At 38.7% G+C, this 19,040-nt stretch overlaps 1 protein-coding gene across 1 annotated transcript in view; it reads left to right on the forward strand.

The window, feature by feature from the left end:
• LOC148918854 ((-)-alpha-pinene synthase-like) overlaps positions 1-16,152 on the forward strand; it is a 40,530-nt gene extending 24,378 nt beyond the window's left edge. Inside the window, exons 3-6 of the mRNA XM_089048721.1 lie at positions 14,711-14,932; positions 15,013-15,151; positions 15,239-15,487; positions 15,605-16,152. Coding sequence (XP_088904847.1) covers positions 14,711-14,932; positions 15,013-15,151; positions 15,239-15,487; positions 15,605-15,778 — 784 coding nt within the window. The 3' untranslated portion in view covers positions 15,779-16,152. The remainder of the gene's footprint in view (positions 1-14,710; positions 14,933-15,012; positions 15,152-15,238; positions 15,488-15,604) is intronic.
• The last annotated feature ends 2,888 nt before the right edge of the window (positions 16,153-19,040 follow it).

Consider the following 19,040-nt stretch of genomic DNA (forward strand, 5'->3'; position numbering starts at 1 on the left):
AACTTATTCACCTAATATTATACAAAAACATTCACATGTTAGTTTGATAACATTAAATAATACAATATATATATATCAAATACAAAACACTTATAATTTACATATTCCAAAAACCATTTTGGAAACAATTCACGGTGTTTCTTGGCATACAAATGTGATGGATGTTCTCGCTTCATCATCTCTTCATGCTCATCTAAGTATGTCATTATCTCATCACAATTGTTGAGTAATGAACCAACGCGCTTACCTCCATGTCATTTTTGAAAACGACTCTCCTGACAGATCTCCAAAGGGTCGGGCGTCATGACGACATTGAAAGCCAGGTTCATATATTTTAAATACATTCCATAGAAAGTAAGCTACCTATATTGAACCCAAGCTCTATAATTGATCCTTCAAGTCACTGCTATGCATAGTTTCAGCTCTCCGAGAAACCTGCCAAAATAAAACCAAACGATACAAATAAGCGAGCGTGTGATAAGGATGCATAAAGAAATGATGAGGATTAAATACCTTTCTATTGGATACATCCAATACTTGGTAGGACCAGCAAGCAATGCCTCTTCTGGCAAGTGAACCATCACGTGGATCATACTTGTGAAGAAAGCTAGAGGGCATATCATCTCAAACTTGCATAGGACTTGGACAATGTCATGGCGCAACTGATTAATGTCTATTTTTCGCAATGTTTTTGTCTGTCAGTTGGAAAAAAAATATGGACAACAACATGATGGGTTTCGCTACATCTTTCGACAAAAGGGTCGTATGATATATTGATGGATGGATTTTCCTTACAGTCTACCACTACTCCTAAGAAAGCAAATAAAGGTATTGAAAGTGCACTACAGGAAAATGTAATTTGCCTCCGTGGGAGGCTTTTGGTTTTAGTTCAAACAACGTAGTCCTGAGCTTAGTATTTATAGGAGTCTCTGGAGGGACACTGAGGCCTGACAACACCTGCATGGTGGAGCCTGACTGGGCAAGTGGGTAGTCAAACTCGCATTTGGGGTTGAGAAGCAGACTCCATAAATCTCGGCAAATCTCGGCCACCGCTTTGATCGGGTTCTGCCTGGCCGTGGGAACGATTTAATGCCCTCGACCGGGTGGTTGATGATCTGACCCTGTCGAAGATTACTGATGAGAATGTTTGCGCCAACCACCTCTGATTCCTATCACCAAATCCCGACTTAGTCACTCCTCGGCATTGAATGCTTTTGTGACTAGTGAGTTTTAAGCGAAGTCGAGGCACTTTATTAAATGGAGCGGGGCCCGAGGCCACGTGGCGATTCAACTACAGCTTTTTTTATGTCTTTGCAGCCCCGCCTCTCGGTCTTCAAAACTACGGTCATGAGGCCGAAGGGGATTCTCCTTTGCAGCTTTTCTTTGCTCTTAGGAGGCGAAATGCTTGACGAAACGCTAGGCGCCTGCCGGGAAGTCCTTCAATCAGCTCATGATCAGATTTTATTAGGCACAAACAGCCTTGTGCGCCCAGCTTAATGTGTAGAAGGTCCTGGTCCAAGATCTCATCACTAGACCATTATCTAGGTCTAAGGCGACGCTCTGTGTTCCTATCGAACACTTTATCTTTTTCCCGCCACTCGTGGTCCCTTGGCAACCATCTTCGATGACCAAGATAACAAACTTTTTCCGCATGCCAATCAGAAGTTACATCTTCCTTGCATACAAGGCATGCCATATAACCCTTTGTGCTCCACCCAAAAATCATTGCATATGCGGGAAAATCATTCACACTCTACATAACTGCTGCTCGCAAAGTGAACATCTTCCCAGTGGCTTTATCGTACATGCGCACACCGTTAGTCCATAAATCCTTGAGCTCATCAACGAATGGCCTTAAGTAAACATCGATTGATCTGCCAGGATCCTCACTTATCAAAACACTCATCATCATGTACTCTTTTTTCATGTATTTCCAAGGCGGCAAATTATATGGGAATACGAAAATCAACCAAGTGCTGTGGTGTTGGTTTAGAACCCCGTACGGATTGAACGTCCGGCGGCAAGTCTCAATCTAACATTTTCGGGGAATGAAACTCGGGAATGTTCGATCAAACTCTTTCCATGCCTCCCCATCTGCAGGATGCCGCATCACATCATCGCTCACCCGCTTCCTTATGTCATCTCATGTCCGTGGCGCATGAGTCCATATATACAATCGCCGCAGCCTAGGTTTCCGTGCGATAAAGCATGACTTTTGTGGGATCTTAGTCGCTCTATTCTCGAGATGTCATCTTGAACTCGACTCTTTGCATATATGCCATGTATCCAATGTTTCATACTCTTTGTAGCATAACATGCAATTATTTTTGCAAGCATGAATTTTTTCATAACCCAATCTAAGACCATTCAACACATTTTGCCCGTGTCTATGGTCTTTCTTTCGGCAAACAATTGTCTGGTTTGTGATTCTCCCAAAATTAATCAAATACAAAGTTCGATATAACATACTTTATTTTTCCGCATTAGCTCCACAAGGGCCGTGAGAGACATAAAAGCTTTACACCGGGTATTAGGGGTATTTAAACCGAAACCAAAACCGCAAAACCAACCGACAATTTACCGCAATGAAACCGCAATCGCGGTAAACCGAATCACATTTGCGGTATTAAGAACCGAACCGCATTTGATTTTCAAAACTTGCGGTTACCGCAAACCGCAAACCGCAAAGTATAGCCACACGGATGATGAAGTTGAATTTTACAAGGAAGTGGAACATATGACAACTTGTACGTAATTAGTTTATTTATGCTAATGTTATTTATGCTTCTTCTTATAATAAAATGTACTAAACTATGTTGTTTTATTTGTAGATAACATCGGTGCTCAAACAACATAACGGGGTTCTTCAAATCCACTCACCACCAACACTTGAGTTTGTAACTTTAGTTTGTAATATTAGTGCATTGCATTTTCCTTTTAGTTTGTAACTTTAATTAACTTTGAATTGGATTTTTTTTTTTTTTTTTGTAACTTTAATTCATTTTGCTTTGCATTTTCCTTTGGTTTATAATAAAGGATTTGGAATTGGAATGCTTGAGAAGTTTAACTTTAATTGGAATGCTTGGAATTGTAACTTTAATTTTCTTAGGTTGTGAATGCTTGAGAAGTTGAGGAGATTGTGAATTTATATATGTTTGAGAAATTGAGGTTGTGTATTTATTTATTTAGGTTGTGAATTTATATTTTTGTGAATGCTTGAGAACTCGCATAGCTTTAAAACTGCTATTTACGGTAATGACCGCATTTTATTTTTATTGCGTGTAAACCGCAAAACACGGTCGGTTTGCGGTTTCAAAAATCACCAAACCGCAAATAGTCGTTCGGTTTGCGGTTTGAGTAAAAATTCGCGGTTACCAACCGCAACTACCCCTACGGGTATAACTCTTGGTTGGCATTTTTTTAATAGTTTTTCATATTGTTCTAACTCTGCATTGTCCATTGCTGTAGGCACGTCATCTTCCCCTTCCTGATTGATGTTGGTCGATGCAAATGGAAAAGCATCGTGTATAATATCCATGACTTGATCATTAGGATCCACAATAGATTCAGCATTGTCCACCCTTATGACATTTGAAGGAGAAGCATTGTCTAATTGTTCCCCGTGAAGGTTTCAAATGCTATATGTCTCAATCATTCCATTCCTTACTAAATGAAATCCAACATTTTCAATTGTCTCCCACAACGTGTTGTTACACCTCCTACAAGGACAACGGATTCTAGTTGCACCCGGGTTGTGTGTACGTGCAAACTCAATAAAATCATCGATTCCATCCAAGTATTCGTATGCGCATCTATTCGGGTTCTCAGATCCACCTCCTGCTCATAATTCCTGGAACCACAATCACAACACAACAATCACAACAACTTCATATGAAGTTATAATGTCACCTTATGCCTCTGGTAAAGGTCCTATCCCATTCGGGAATGCATAGTCTCTCATGTAATCTACAGCCACATGAGATTATATTTTGATGTGGATGATTTCTGCAGCATCTCGATACAGTTCTTGAGGTAAGTAGAGGTATAAATACCTACGTATCTCCCAAGAACGTGACAGAGATGACACCGAAATCTCCACAATCGAAACCTAATCCTCTTAGCAGTAGATTGTGTGACATGACTATGCATTCCCAAACTGTCCAAATAATGAGACAATTCAAGAATTAATTGGACCTCAGTCATGCTTTACACATCCATACACGAAATCTAACTAATCTCGAACGGGAAATCTCGAACGGGAAACTGAGTGTTACTTATTAAAATATAAAGTACGAAGTTAATTTCAACTAACTCCGTACATCACAACACATTGTGCTACATCACGCACAATTTCACAAAATAATATAAATATAATTTCACCAAAAAAAAAATACAAACATAACAAACTAAGTTTACCATAATGTAATTAATTTAATATTTTTAAAATGTAAAACAAATAAAATATCTTCTTAATCGTTCTCTACCAATCACTAATTACAAATATCCCTAACGAGACCGAAATTAATAGCGTTAGTATGAATTTTCATTAATACTTTTAAACGAACAACAAAAAATACTTACCCAATGAACGTATTGAATTTGCAACAAAGGCAGACGCAGAGGCAGAGCTTTTTTTTTGCATTCCGCTCTCTGCAAATGGAGAATCTTGATATGAAGAAGAAGAATTTTGCACAATGAAGTTACAAATTTGTTGCGCAAACAAAAAATCGTCGCGCAAAATCACATTTTCGTAAGCAAAAGTGATCCATCTCGTCGCACAAAATACATTCTTCGCCATGCAAGGGCGGGCGAAACCTGACTTTTACGTGACGAAGAATTATTTTTGTCGCACCAAATTCCTTGCTATGCGCAGAATCAATTTTTTGTCGCGCATGATTGTGCCGACATACAAAGTTTACGCGACGACATACCTTTTCCGTCGCGCAAGTTTTTGACGCCAAAATAAAATATCCCACGTTTTTGTTACGCGACGATAAAGTTTGTCGTGGCGCTAAGTTGTCTTTTGTGACGACTTTTGTCATCGCGCAAATGTTTGCCGCCATAGAAAAAACACCTACCGTTTTTTTCGTCCAACTTTATGCGATTTAAACACTAAACCGTCACGCAAGGTTCTTCTCCTCGACGATTTAATTATACTGTGGTGCAACGATCTTGTCTTTTGTCGCACTAAGATCTCTTGCACGATGAAAGTTTTGGTCGCAAGCAGGTTTTCGATTTTTTGCGCGATGAATATTTTTTCTCGTCGCTATAAGTAGTAGATGTTTGCGCGACTAATTTTGCTTCACACGCAAATAGTAAATGTAGTACTGAGAGTTGTTGTTGTTGTTTTTTTTTTTTTTATAGCAATTATCAAATAGTAAGAAACATTCATTCCAACCATGAAGGTCCAATTGCAAACAAAAGAAAATGGGCTTGTTAAAACCTTATCATAAAACCCCAAATGTAGGAATTGGGTCAAGGAAAAAGAGTATCACAACATCCTGAAAGCAATAAGACAAATAAAACTACCCACCCTATGTACTGTTACCAACATTGATACTAGTCAGTCGGAAGCTAAACATCCTAAAAGACGGATGTTGTTCTGCAATCCAAATCTCAAGCGCTATAGCATGGGCTACCTAATTTCCCAATCACGGCTGAAAACGAACATCACCAACACACAACTGCACCATCAACCTTCTAGTGTCGCCCACAATATTTCCAAATTACTTATAGCTCACCGTCACTCTCCAAGAAAGCCACCACTTATGCGTAGACCTGATGCTACCAAGAAACAAGATAGTCCCAACTCGGAATCCTTCATCAAACCCATGTGTATAGCAACAAATTCAAGTAGCTAAACATCCAAATCTGCTGGACCCTTATTTGCAGACTCCCAAATAAAGTTACCCTCGTAATCCTTAAGACACCACTCAACCCCTACTATTACAAATTCCTTCCTTTTCTAAGAGCTCCATCACAAGCCTCAATAACAAAAACGAAGAAGCGTTTAATCAACATAATACAATATGGCACCCTTGCTGGTTTTGTGCAAGCATTATGAATTTTGAACTCGCTTCCCAAAATTCCATGGTCCATTTAACAACCTCATTAAGCCCACCAACTTCCTTTCCTTAGAGCACATCTAAGATTGTGAAGCTTCCAAACTCTCCAACAATAGCACACAAACTGCGTTCCAAATCACTTTCTGACAGTAAAGTATGAAACATAATCTCCAAAAAGTCAGCAAAAGAACCCTTGCATGCTTGCCAAATCAACGCTGAGGTTAGCGCCAAAATCGCCATCACTCGCGCTTACATCCCTAGAAGTCAATTTTCAGACGGCGCCAAACTATTAATGCTCTTTTGGGAGGGTCAACTTAGAGAAGGGTAAGATCTCGTCTGAAGGGAAGAAGGTGAGGACTCTTCGAGTTAGAAGAACTTCAGTAGACAAGGAGGAAGAGCGCAGTCGCTCAAGCCACACTGCAGGTGGTGCCTCCTCGCAGGCTCTCCAATGCTTAAGTCACCGATGACCCGCCTAATTTTCCTCGGAACCCGAGGGCGTAGACCCCGCATCACACCCACGCCAGTTCACTCCCCTTAAGACTATGTCCTCGCCACTGTAGAAGATTATACACGATTAGACTTTCTCACTAAATTTCGGCAAGAGTGTCCTCGTGAATTGAACATTTCCCAAAATTTTCACCTACATAAAACACATTTTATAACCCAACCGCCGACGACAATATAATCTCATGCATTTATACAAATGGCCTCCGCCTTCAAATGATTCTAGCAGTAACTGCCCACAATGTTTTTAAAATAACTTAATGCATCAAACATGCATATAATAAATTCAAAATCTATTTATGCACACCTTCACTCACTCACGGTCCACAGGACAAGCAAGCTCAATTCAACCTAGTTCGACCAACAACGAGGTCCAACCAATCTCAATAAGACCACCAAGTGGAGTCTAATCTGCTATACCTAGTAATCTTCAGCCGCTACGATTACTAAGGGACTCAAGCCACACGTCGCTCTTTCGTATCAATCCTGGCCTCCTAATATCAATAAACCATTACAGCCATACAAATTCATACATTCTAGGATTTATCCATCACAACACACCAAACACAATCATATCCTTCCCTCATACGCCAGACGACACCCGCCACGTATGGTCCGCAACATGCGGCGCTAATCCAAAGACGCTGTACGACTCAACACTAGGTCCGCACATTCTCACCAACCCGCATCACAATCATATCTCCTCATACGCCGTGAGACACAACCGCCACGAGGGTCTGTCAACACGCCGGCTAATCCAGACACGCGTGACTCTCAACACCGGGCTGGCTACATTCTCACCAGCCCGCACACAATCATATCTCCCCTCATATGTCGGGACGCACCCGCCACGTGGTCCGCGCAACACGCCGCTAATCCAAAGACGCCGCGGCGACTCAACATCGGGCCCGCTACATTCTCACCAGCCCGCGCACACAATCATATCCCTCATATGTCGGGACGCACATTCTGCCACGTATGGGGTCTGTCAACACGCCACCTAATCCAAAGACGCTGCGTGCGATTCCCTTTGCCTGCGCCAGGCCTCACCAGCCCGCACACAATCATATCTCCTCTCATACGTCGGCACGCACCCGGCCACGATGGGGTCAACACGCGGCTTAATCCAAAGACGCGCTGTGACCTCCGCATTGGGCCTGGCTACATTCTCACCAAAGCCACACGGGTTTAAAGGCCTCAACAAAATCACAATAGGTACGCAAGGCGCGAAGCACCAGTAAACTAACATTGATCCTCTTTATATACCTTTATACATCCACACAATTAAATATACAATATACAATTTCTAATCCTATATAAACCTCAACTAATAAAGCATTCCATAAACTCCCCCATTTAAATTGATCAATTTATATCCCTTTAACTCAACTAAGGTCCGAACTAACCCTCGGTAATACATCTCGGAAGACTTGTCACTAAGGTCATTCTAACCCTCAAAGAAAGGTAAGACTATCTCTGAAGTCTACACCACAACCTAGGTCAAACGGGCTACACGGGGCCCACAACCTCCAAAAGTTCCTATAGGTTCTATAGGCTCTAGGACACATGTTCTGCAAGTTTGGTCCAGATCGGACGGTCGGATCGCTCACGATCGCAGGATCGACGTTATTAAAACCCCTAACCCTAGGGTTGGCATTTCCGGAGTATTGTCGGGACTCGCTTTGACGATCCGGCCAATCATACACGATCCAGGTAATACGTAGATCAACATATTATAACTTCAGGACCATCCAACGGTCCAAACTAGCGAACCCGGAAAATACGCTGATATGCGAGATCCGTCCGGGACTCTAACGGTACCCAAATGATATCCAAGCACACCGGCGCGCCGCGGACATCGAGGAGATCGCCAATGGGACAAAAATGCCTCAACTCATAAGGCCCACGCGCCACCACAGCGCGCGGGCGTGTGAGTGTCCAAAGCGATATCGCATCACAGAAAACTTCCAAATCAAGAGCCAAGACTCCTACCCAGGTAATACACCTAATTTGAAGTCACTTTTGTTCCTGGGACGTACCCAAAAACCCACCGAAAGTGGCTGAATCAGAGGCCGCAAACCGGCCAAACTTCCATCCCTTAATCGATCTCCAAAACGCAGAAATCTCTCAAATCTAACACAACAAGCAGCAAGAACAGCTCGAGAGGTTCAAGATCCATACCGATCGCTTCGGAAATGGTGGACGGACGACACGAAACGGCCGTGAAAATCGAGCAGCAGAACCGCCTCGAAATCACCTTTTCGGCGGTGTACAGCCGCGCGGCCGCCGGGAAGGGCCGCGACACACTGTGGTTGATCCGATCCTTTTGGCACCGTCTGCTCGCTCCAGATACGGGTGGCCGTGGTCGTGAGTTGCGAAGGAGCGAGGAGGGCGACGCTGTCGTCGCCGTGAGAGAGAGAGAGGGCACACGGGAGAGAGAGAGAGAGAGACGAGGGGGTGCCTGCTCTTTTTATCAAAAATCCATTTTTCAAATATTTACGACCGTGCCACAGCTTCATTCGATCGTAACCTCTCTCGTTACAACTCCGATTCGAGGCCCACCTACGTGTCCACGGACTCATCTCACCATGCTCTACGCGAACGGTACAACCACAATTCCTAAATTCCTTTCGAATAAGAAAATGACTAAAATACCCCTATCCCATGGGTAAATTCTTCTTAATTTCACTCAAATTAATTAAAACATGGGATAAATTTGGGCGGGGTGTTACATCAAGCTATATGTAATTTTGGCAGAGTATAATAAAAGTAGGAAAATAGTTATCCTTTTTACTCGGGCACCCCTATTTATAGGGAAGTGAAATGAGAGTCTGCATAAAGTTTCGATGTGGGACATTGTGCAAGTCTGTGGTAGTGACACGAGTCCGAGATTAGTCGGCAGCAGAGCTGCAGTGGCGCCGCTTGGGAAGATTGTCTTCCTTTGGAATGTCGGAAAGTGATGACATTAGTCTTTTCAGGGATTTGTCCTGTGTCCCTTTAGGGTATTTCACTCACGGAGAAAGCGTATCCGCTTTATGATGCCAGTCGTTTTGATGTTGGATATGATCGTTGATTATGATAAACACAAGTTATAGTGAATGCATGGCAATTGGAAGAGATCCCAAGTCATACAACAAACCAAAGGAGTTTGAGCCATAAAGGTTCTTGGATAGTGCCATAGATTATAAAGGCAATTACTTGTACTACATTCCATTTGGGGTGGCATAAAAGGTTGCTCAGGAATTCAGATTAGCCACGGCTGTCAAGAGATTGCTTTGGCAAATTTAGCACAAGTTCGACTGGGCGCTGCCCGATGGCACAAGAGGGGAGGACTTAGACATGACGATCTATTGGATTCGCGCGCAGAGTATATCCTCTTAAAGTTGTTGCTATTCCATATTCGGGCTCATATAGTATTGGTGTATTTGAATTAGATATCGTTTATTCACAACAAATAAGAAATTATCATATCTTACGCTATTATTTGGTAATCAAAATTTGAAATAATGGTATTGATATAAATATGTATTTGTGTATATATATATATGTATCTATTAAGAAAAATGTGGAATCGCTTATGGTCTCACTGACGATCCAGTTGTTGAAATGTCCATTGTTTGGTTTCCCAAGAAAGGATTTTCTAATAAACTCTCACTTTATCTTTTATCTATTTATTTAAAGGATACTACTCTTCGACGCGCTTCCGCGCTTAAGAGGCTTTTTAAAAAAAAATTTAAATTTATTTTAGAATTAAAAAATATAATGGTTAGTTATATTCCATAAAAAAGGATCTATTATCTGATTTTTTCTTTTAAATTTTAATTTTTTAATATGAAAAAGTGTGAATTTACCATATTATCCTCATTTAATTAATAATTTCAATTATTAATATTTACATTAACCAAGAGCATTTTCTGGTATTTTGAATGTTTTTCCATTATTTACCTTTTGCTTTATATATATAGATAATTAAAAGGGACTAAAATGCACAATTACATAATTTTATGACATGATTTGAGTATTATATGTTAATGCATCCAAGGTATTAAACCAAACTGGTTTCTCTCATACAATGGAATTGAACGGTATTAAATGTTATCGAAATGCAATTTTTGGAGAATTGGCTCGAGATAGCACCACAATAATATTCTCCATACAAGTAAGTTTTTCCCAAGCCTATCATATGCATTAAATGTTAAAGCTGATCAAATTTTTCCATACTAGCAGACGTAAAAGGATCTTACATTTTTACACAACTACAAATCATGGCTCTAAAGCTGGCTCAACAGCTCAATCAAAAAATTCTAAGGCCGATCAAATTGTTCGACGAACAGCAAATTACCACCCGAGCATTTGGGTGGATCAGTTTATGAATTATTATTCAAAAGACATTGTAATTTATATATCATACAAACTTTTTCAATAACTAAATGCATGTTTCTGTTGAAAAGTTGAAAGATGGTGTTGCTTGTTAACATTTCAATATGGGACAAAACTCAATAATGCATTCCCATTTGCTTGACTTGACATCGAGTCCGATTTTTTGGTAACCTGTGTTTTGTGCCCACCTGTGTTCTAGCTTGGAAGATTCATTACAATAAATAACCGATAAGGGAAATGTTAGATCGCATTAATTATGCAGCTAATGCATGAGCCCAAGGAAATAAGCAGCTTGCCTAAATTGCAGCGCACGCATGAGCCCAAGGAAAGTATTAGCTTGCCTCAACCTGCCGCGCATGCGAGCCCAAGGAAAGTATATAGTAGGTAGGAAAGTACGGAGTAGCTTGCCTAACCTAAGCCCAAGGGAATAAGCAGCTTGCCTAAACTATAGCGCATGCATGAGCCCAAGGAAAGTAGTAGCTTGCCTAACCAGCAGCGCATGCATGAGCCCAATGAAACTACGTAGTAGCTTGCCTAACCTAAGCCCAAGGAAATAAGCAGCTTGCCTAGACTGCAGCGCATGCATGAGCCCGAAAGTATTAGCTTGCCTAACCTGCAGCGCATGCATGAGCCCAAGGAAAGTACGTAGTAGCTTGTCTAACCCGGAATGAGCCCAAGGAATAAGCAAGCTGGTGCCTAGACTGCAAAGGTATGCATGAGCCCAGGAAAGTATTAGCTTGCCTAACTCACGGGCATGCATGAACCCAAGGAAAGTACGAGTAGGTAGAGCATTACGTAGTAGCTTGCCTAACCTAGGCTTCCATAAGGAAATAAGCAATTTTGCCTAAATGCAACGCATGCATGAGCACAAGGCGGATCTTAAGTTTAAGGCAGGGTAGGCTACCACCACCCAAAAATATTTTACTAAAAAAACCTATATATAAGCTATGTAATTGATATCCATTCCATGTGTTGGTATACACTCTTGCCTACCCAATCCATATAAAACCCACAGCACAAGCCCACCTCAAACTTAAAAAACTGAAGAAAAATAATAATAATAACTAACCAATCTGGCCCATGTTATGAATGGCCCAATCAAACTTAATAAAAGAAAGAATATAACTTAAGCAGCCAAATATACTGTGGCAGCAGTGCACCTGCATGTAGTCGGAGAGCTTCTTCAACGCAAGTTCTTGCAGTCGTGGTGCAATCGTGGGACACGGACACCTCTTCTCTTCTCTTCTCATATACAAGGAAACAAGTATTCTTCTTAATCTCTTCTCTTTAATTATCTTCTTCTATTGGGTTATTCTTAAAATAAATGTATGCATCTTAGTTTTAATTTTAATTTGAAATTGAGTTTCTAGGGTTTAATTAGGAATGAAATAAAATTTGGGGATTTTGTTGAAATTAATTAGGTCTTTGATTTTAAGAATTTTGTTGAGATGTTTGACTTGATGTTGGCATTGTTGACATGTTTGATTTGTTGTTGGTATGTTAATGTTTGACTAAATTCATTGATGCTATTATGAGAAATTGTTTGATTTTTTGTTGGGATATTTGATTAAATAGGTTATCTTTTATTATGTCGGATCACAATCAAAACCCCAAGAAAACAAAGAATTTGTTCTCTTTTTTTAAGAAAAAGAATGATGGGTCATCATCTTCTAGAATGCTACCATTGGTGGAAACAACTTTGGCAGAAAACTACCATTTGCTTTATAGATTGATTCAGTTGGTGTTGACTCTTCCTGTTTCTATAGCAACAACGGAACGAGCTTTTTCATGTATGAGAATTATTAAGAATAGACTCCGAAGCACCATAGCTGATGAATTCCTTGCTGATTGCATGATTCTCCACATTGAAAGAGAGTTTGCTAATAGTATCGATAATGAAGAGATAATTGAAGAATTTAAGATTTCTAAGCCTCGAAGGGTACAATTTTAGATTAAAATAGTTTAGTTTTTGTGTTGCATTGCATTTACTTCTTGTTTTTTTTGTTAAACTTTTATTTATGTATGGATATGCATATTTGAGGGTAAGGCTCATTACGTCCCCCCTAACTAGGTGTATCTTTTTATTTTTATCAATAAAATTCACCTGCACCACGATTTTTAAGGTAAGTTTAGCCTATCTGACTTTTGAATCCTGGATTCGCCACAAGGAAAGTACGTAGTAGCTTGCCTTGAGCCCAGGGAAATAAGCAACTTGTCTAGACTGCAGCGCATGCTTGAGCCCAGGGAAAGTACGTAGTAGCTTGCCTAACCTGCAGTGCATGCGTCAGCCCAAGGAAAGTAGTAGCTTGCCTAACCTGCAACTCACCAATAATAATCAATCTCTATGTTGTTTTATGCATATTTCTTTATCCAAGTTAAGCGGTCATGTATACTTTGATCTCTTTTAGATGCCACTATATATAAACCAAACTGGTTTCTCTCATACAGTATGCAGCCAAACACAACTTGTAGACAGGTATGTAACCAGTTTAATAGTTGTCATACAACATAATGGAACGGTATTAAATGTTATCGAAATGCAATTTTTGGAGAATTGGCTCGAGATAGCGCCACAATAATATTCTCCACACAAGTAAGTGTTTCCCAAGCCTATCATGCATTAAATGTTAAGGCTGATCAATTTTTTCCATAAATACTTGCAGAGGTAAAAAGATCTGACAGTTTTGCACAACTACAAATCATGGCTCTAGAAGCTGGTTCAGCTCAATCACAAAATTCTAAGGCTGATCAAATTGTTCGACAGACAGCAAATTACCACCCGAGCATTTTGGGGGATCAGTTTATGAATTATGATTCAGAAGACACTGTAATTTATATATCATACAAATTGTTTCAATAACTAAATGCGCATGTTTCTTTATTTGTTTCAAAAGAAATTTGACTTGTATTTTGCTCAATTAACGTACAGATAAATTATGCCCATAAGCAACAAGAAGTTGAAGAACTGAAACTAGCAGTGAGGAGGGAAGTGTTCACAACCAGTGGAGATGATTTTTCAAATCAGATGAAACTAATTGATGCAATCCAGCGCCTCGGCATGGCCTACCACTTTGAAAAGGAAATAGAAGAAGCACTGGAACATATATATGCTGCAAATCATTTCCATGATGATGATGGTGATGGTGACCCATACAATTTCCTTGGTTTCGGCTTCTAAGACAACATGGACATAATGTTTCGTGCAGTGAGTTATTAGAGAAATTAATGTAAAGAGATTGAATTTGGACAAAATTATTTCTTAATATCTATGTGTTATGTGTCCATTTGCTACAATCGAGCAGGAATATTCAACAAGTTCAAAGAAAGCAAGAATGGAGGCTTCAAGGAAAGCTTAATCGCTGATGTGCCGGGAATGCTAAGCTTTTATGAAGCATCGCATCTGAGGGTGCATGGCGAAGATATACTAGAAGAGGCTCTTGTTTTCACGACAAAACATCTGGAGTCGGCAACAACCCATGTAAGCTATCAACTAGCAGAACAAATAACTCAAGCCCTAGAGAGACCGCTCGAAGAGTCTCAGAGGTTATGCGCCCATCGGTTCATGTCCATCTACCAAGATGAAGCTTCACATAATGAAGCTCTATTAAAACTTGCCAAGTCAGATTTCAATCTTGTTCAGTCTTTGCACAAACAAGAGCTCAGTGAGATTATTAGGTAGGTTATCTTTTAATTATGTGAGATTAATTACGAACACCGACTGTAATTAAGTTAGTAACTCACTAATTAATGCCGTCAATTAGGTGGTGGAAAGAACTAGACTTTGGAAGGAAGCTGCCTTTTGCAAGAAACAGAATTGTGGAGTTATACTGCTGGATTTTGGGGGTCTATTTTGAGCCCCAATACCTTGTTGGAAGAAAATTTCTCACAAAAATTATTGCCCTGATTTCTGTAATGGATGATATCTATGATGCATTCGGTACATTTGAAGAACTTGAGATCTTTACCGAAGCAATTCATCAAAGGTTTGAAATTATTTACTTAAAAAAATTGTTTTGTTTATATTTTATATGCTTCAAATGAATATGGTGTATGCAATTTACAGATGGCATGCCAATTGCATGGATGGACTGCCAGACTACATGCAAATATTCTTCCATGCGCTTTTGAATGTTTTCAATGAAATTGAGGAGGAGATGGTGAAGGAAGGAAGAGCATACCGAGCTCACTATGCAAAAGAAGCTGTATGTTAATGAATTAAAGCAACACACCGCTTATTAATTTTCACTATTTTAATTAATTTACATAGTATTTTTGTCCCACATATGCAGTTGAAAACTACTGCCAAAGCTTACTTTGATGAGGCCAAATGGTTCCACGAAGGATGCATCCCAAGCATGGAGGAATATATGCGTGTTGCTGCAACTTCTGCTGCTAGCTTCGCACTTTCAACTACATCTTTAGTTGGCATGGGAGATATTGTAACCAAGGAGTCCTTTGAGTGGTTGTTCAATGACCCTAAAATTCTTAGAGCTTCCAATATCATTGTTAGGCTCATGGATGACATCGTTTCGAGTAAGGTACACAGAAACTACGTACTAAATTGTGCTCTAACTGTTACATAATATAGGTCTCTCAATTCATAACTATTTCATCATTTATATTCTTTTTTGGGATTCTGGATTCCATTATTGCAGTTTGAAAAAGAGAGGGGCCATGTTGCTTGTTCTATTGATTGTTACATGAAGCAATATGGGGTCTCAGATGAGCAAGAGATAATTGATGTCTTCAACAAACAAATTGTGGATTCGTGGAAAGATATCAACGAGGAGTTCCTTAGACCAACTTCTATGCCGATGCCTATCCTTTGAACGTATTGTTAATTTAACAAGAGTGGTGGATCTCCTCTACAAAAAATATGATGCATACACACATGGTGGAAAAGTGATGAACGATTGCATCGCTTCGTATTTGATTGATCCGTACCAGTATGAACCCATGAGTTGGATTATGAGAAAGAACTGGTGTGCTTTATATATTCTCTGTTTGAATAATATGACCTAATGGCCTTGAGTTAGCTGTAGTGTCAGTTTAGTATTGGTGTACTTCAAAAAGTTATTTATCTTGAGAATAACCAACTTTGAAATAAAGCAGTTGAGTGTAGTGAAACTCATGTGTGAGTATAAACAACACTGCCAACTGTCTGGTAAACTTTTATGTAGAATTATTGTGTTAGTGTATAATATCCAAAAAAGGCATGATGTTAAAAGTGTTATTAACTTATTTGAGTGGTGCTTCAAGATTACTAAACGAGTGCTGCTATTTTCACCCATATCTTATTTTCTAACCCATCTTATATTCAAAATTTTAAAAACAAATTTACCTTTCTGTAAAATGACTTCTAAGAATTTAGAGAAAAAACCTCAACTCACCTATCCCGACCCACACTCTCTCTCTCTCAACGCCCCAAACTCCTTGAAAAATAGAAAATATCCCTCAGCTCCTATGATATTATCAGTGTTATAACATTCAAAATCTTCATCTACCACTCTTGAAGAACTCAGAGGTTCACGACTCATGGTCAGCTGACCAATTGCCCGTCCAGGGATAATTGTGACACTTAATGTCCACCTACAACTATGGCCAGTTAATTGGTCTCAGCTCAAAGGCGAAAGGTATAGTTGCTGCTTTTCTCCTCTTCTTTTTGTAATTTGATCTGCATGTTATAATTTGATAACTTTTGGAAGGTTTGAAAATTGGAAAGCAGAACGATCTTGTGTATATTGACGATTGATTTACGAATCCCTACATCATGAGTTTCAGTTTCCAGATTAATTAATCAGTATCTTGTGAATTTTAACAGGTGCGAAATCCCTAGTTGTTTGGACTCAGGTAAATTTGGTGTCGAAGCCGCTTTTGAAAATGTGTTTGTGATTCTGTCGAAGCCACTCTTGGCCTCTCCTTCTTTTCATATTTTATGTTTTCCTTATGCTATATGTTTTTTATATTTTATGTTTTCCTTATGTTTGGTCTGCCTGTAATTTTTTATACATTATTTATTTCTGTACTTGGTCATTATTTATTATGGATCACAAGGTTAGATACCGTTTGTCGTCTTCATTATTTACTTCAAGGTTGGATAAAGTTCCCTCTTTTCCAAGCTTTTCTTCGAATTCAGTGTATATATCCAACATTGCTCCATAACAGACTTTCATATACTCTGGCAGTTTTTATTTGTTTAATCTTTTTTTTTTTAATGTATCAAGGGCTGCTATGTATGAGTTGATGAGGTGTCGTAAGTATAAAATAGTAGAATAAAATAACATTTGATGGGTTGATTGGCTTAAACATTTCCTCTCACCAATTAATGAATAACCAAAAGGCAGAGAATATTTGCATGTGTTAATTAATTCGAAAAAGTGAAATTTAAATTAAGCTGTACATGTGCAATGATGCTCTTCCTTCATCATCTCCCCCTCAATTTCATTGAGAACATTCAAAACCGCAGGGTAGAATATTTGCATGTAGTCAAAATAATTAAGTCTAATTAATTATTGAAGCTGATTTACTTGTATGCCTAAGATGAATGTGGTTTATGCAATATATCTTATAGTTTAAATTATTGTTTATATTCATAATAATTAAGTCTAAACTAAATGCTTAGCTGTATAAATAACAATCTAACTAATTTGTAAACAGACTAACCAATTCTACAGCTAAGGAGGCTCGCGGGTTTCCAAATTTCAATTATTAAGTTGAATATGAGACCTCCTCCAACCAAATTTCAATTCTGCTAAATGATGACGTGAAAAAAACACGGTCCACTTTTTAACTTAGATGTAATTAAATATTAAGAAATAATATTTAAAAAGAATTTAAATTTTTTTGCTAGATATTAAAATAAAAACAAAAACATATATATATATATATATCTCCATGTTCGTATCAATCTTCACTCCATTTCAAGAATGACTCCAAACTTTCAGAAGGTAAAATGATGTTAGCCCTATTTTAATTGTTTTGTGGTTTCAATTTTACCCTAAAAACATAAATAATATACATTTTCTATGTTGCAAACCGTGAACTCCATTAAAAAAAAAAAAGGTCAATGGTTGGATACCGTAAAAAGTTGCGAACTCATTAGCAGGGTCACAAGTTGGATACTGTTTGTCGTCTTCAATTATTGCCAATCAAATTTTTTTTTTTTTAATAAAACTTATATTCCCTGGCCTTTTTTAAAATAAATAAATTTTTGATCGGACCGAGTCAGGCACGCACTCAAACCTGTCTAGATAGGGGTGAAGCCCGACCCAAAGAAATGTAAGATATCAACTACTATTTGTGCATATATAAACTTGGAAATTAACTAGAATACTAATTTATGGTCTTGCAACTCTGTAAAATCTAAAAAATATTAATGAGGCTTACTGTTTCTCTCGCATAGTGGATGCGGTATAAATTTTACAAATTTATAAATAAACACAATCCTAGACATGTATTTATAAAAAAACTCAAGCACTATTTAAACATAGAAACACACCCAAAATCAACCACAAAGTCAACTTTTTGGGTGTGTTTATAAATGAGTTTTGAGTGTGTGTAATAATGGATTTTTGGTATGTTTACAAAGTGTTTTGGGTGTTGGATTTTTTTATAATTTCAACCTCCATTTTGAGTGTTTTAGTGAAACTCCATATAAATTTCCCTCTTTTCCAAGCATATCTTTGAATTCAGTGTATACATCCAACATTGCTCCATAACAGACTTTCATATACTCTGGCAGTTGGTCCATAGCTGAAATGTCCCACCTGATGATTAAAATAAGTTAATAATGAGATATATACTAGTTATGACTTAATCAGTAAGTAATTAGAGAAGGATAATTGACTACTGGTTGCTCCATGAAAAGATGAAGAAATCGCTCCAAAGGAGGAAAAACTCACATCCTCTCAAAAACACCTTTCCTGAAGTGACGATTACCTCAAAGAATAAAGGTTCCATTTACCCAAAATAGTATCAAAAAATAAGACAAAATTCTTTAGGACCCAACTGGAAATGCAAATGAGCTAGCAGACCTCATGTTGCACAAAAGATGACTAGTCAAACACATACAAGTTGATTAGTCATAACCTA

Source organism: Prunus mume, linkage group LG3 (assembly GCF_029339155.1).
Source record: "Prunus mume cultivar Tortuosa linkage group LG3, ASM2933915v1, whole genome shotgun sequence".
Classification (NCBI taxonomy): Eukaryota; Viridiplantae; Streptophyta; class Magnoliopsida; order Rosales; family Rosaceae; genus Prunus; species Prunus mume.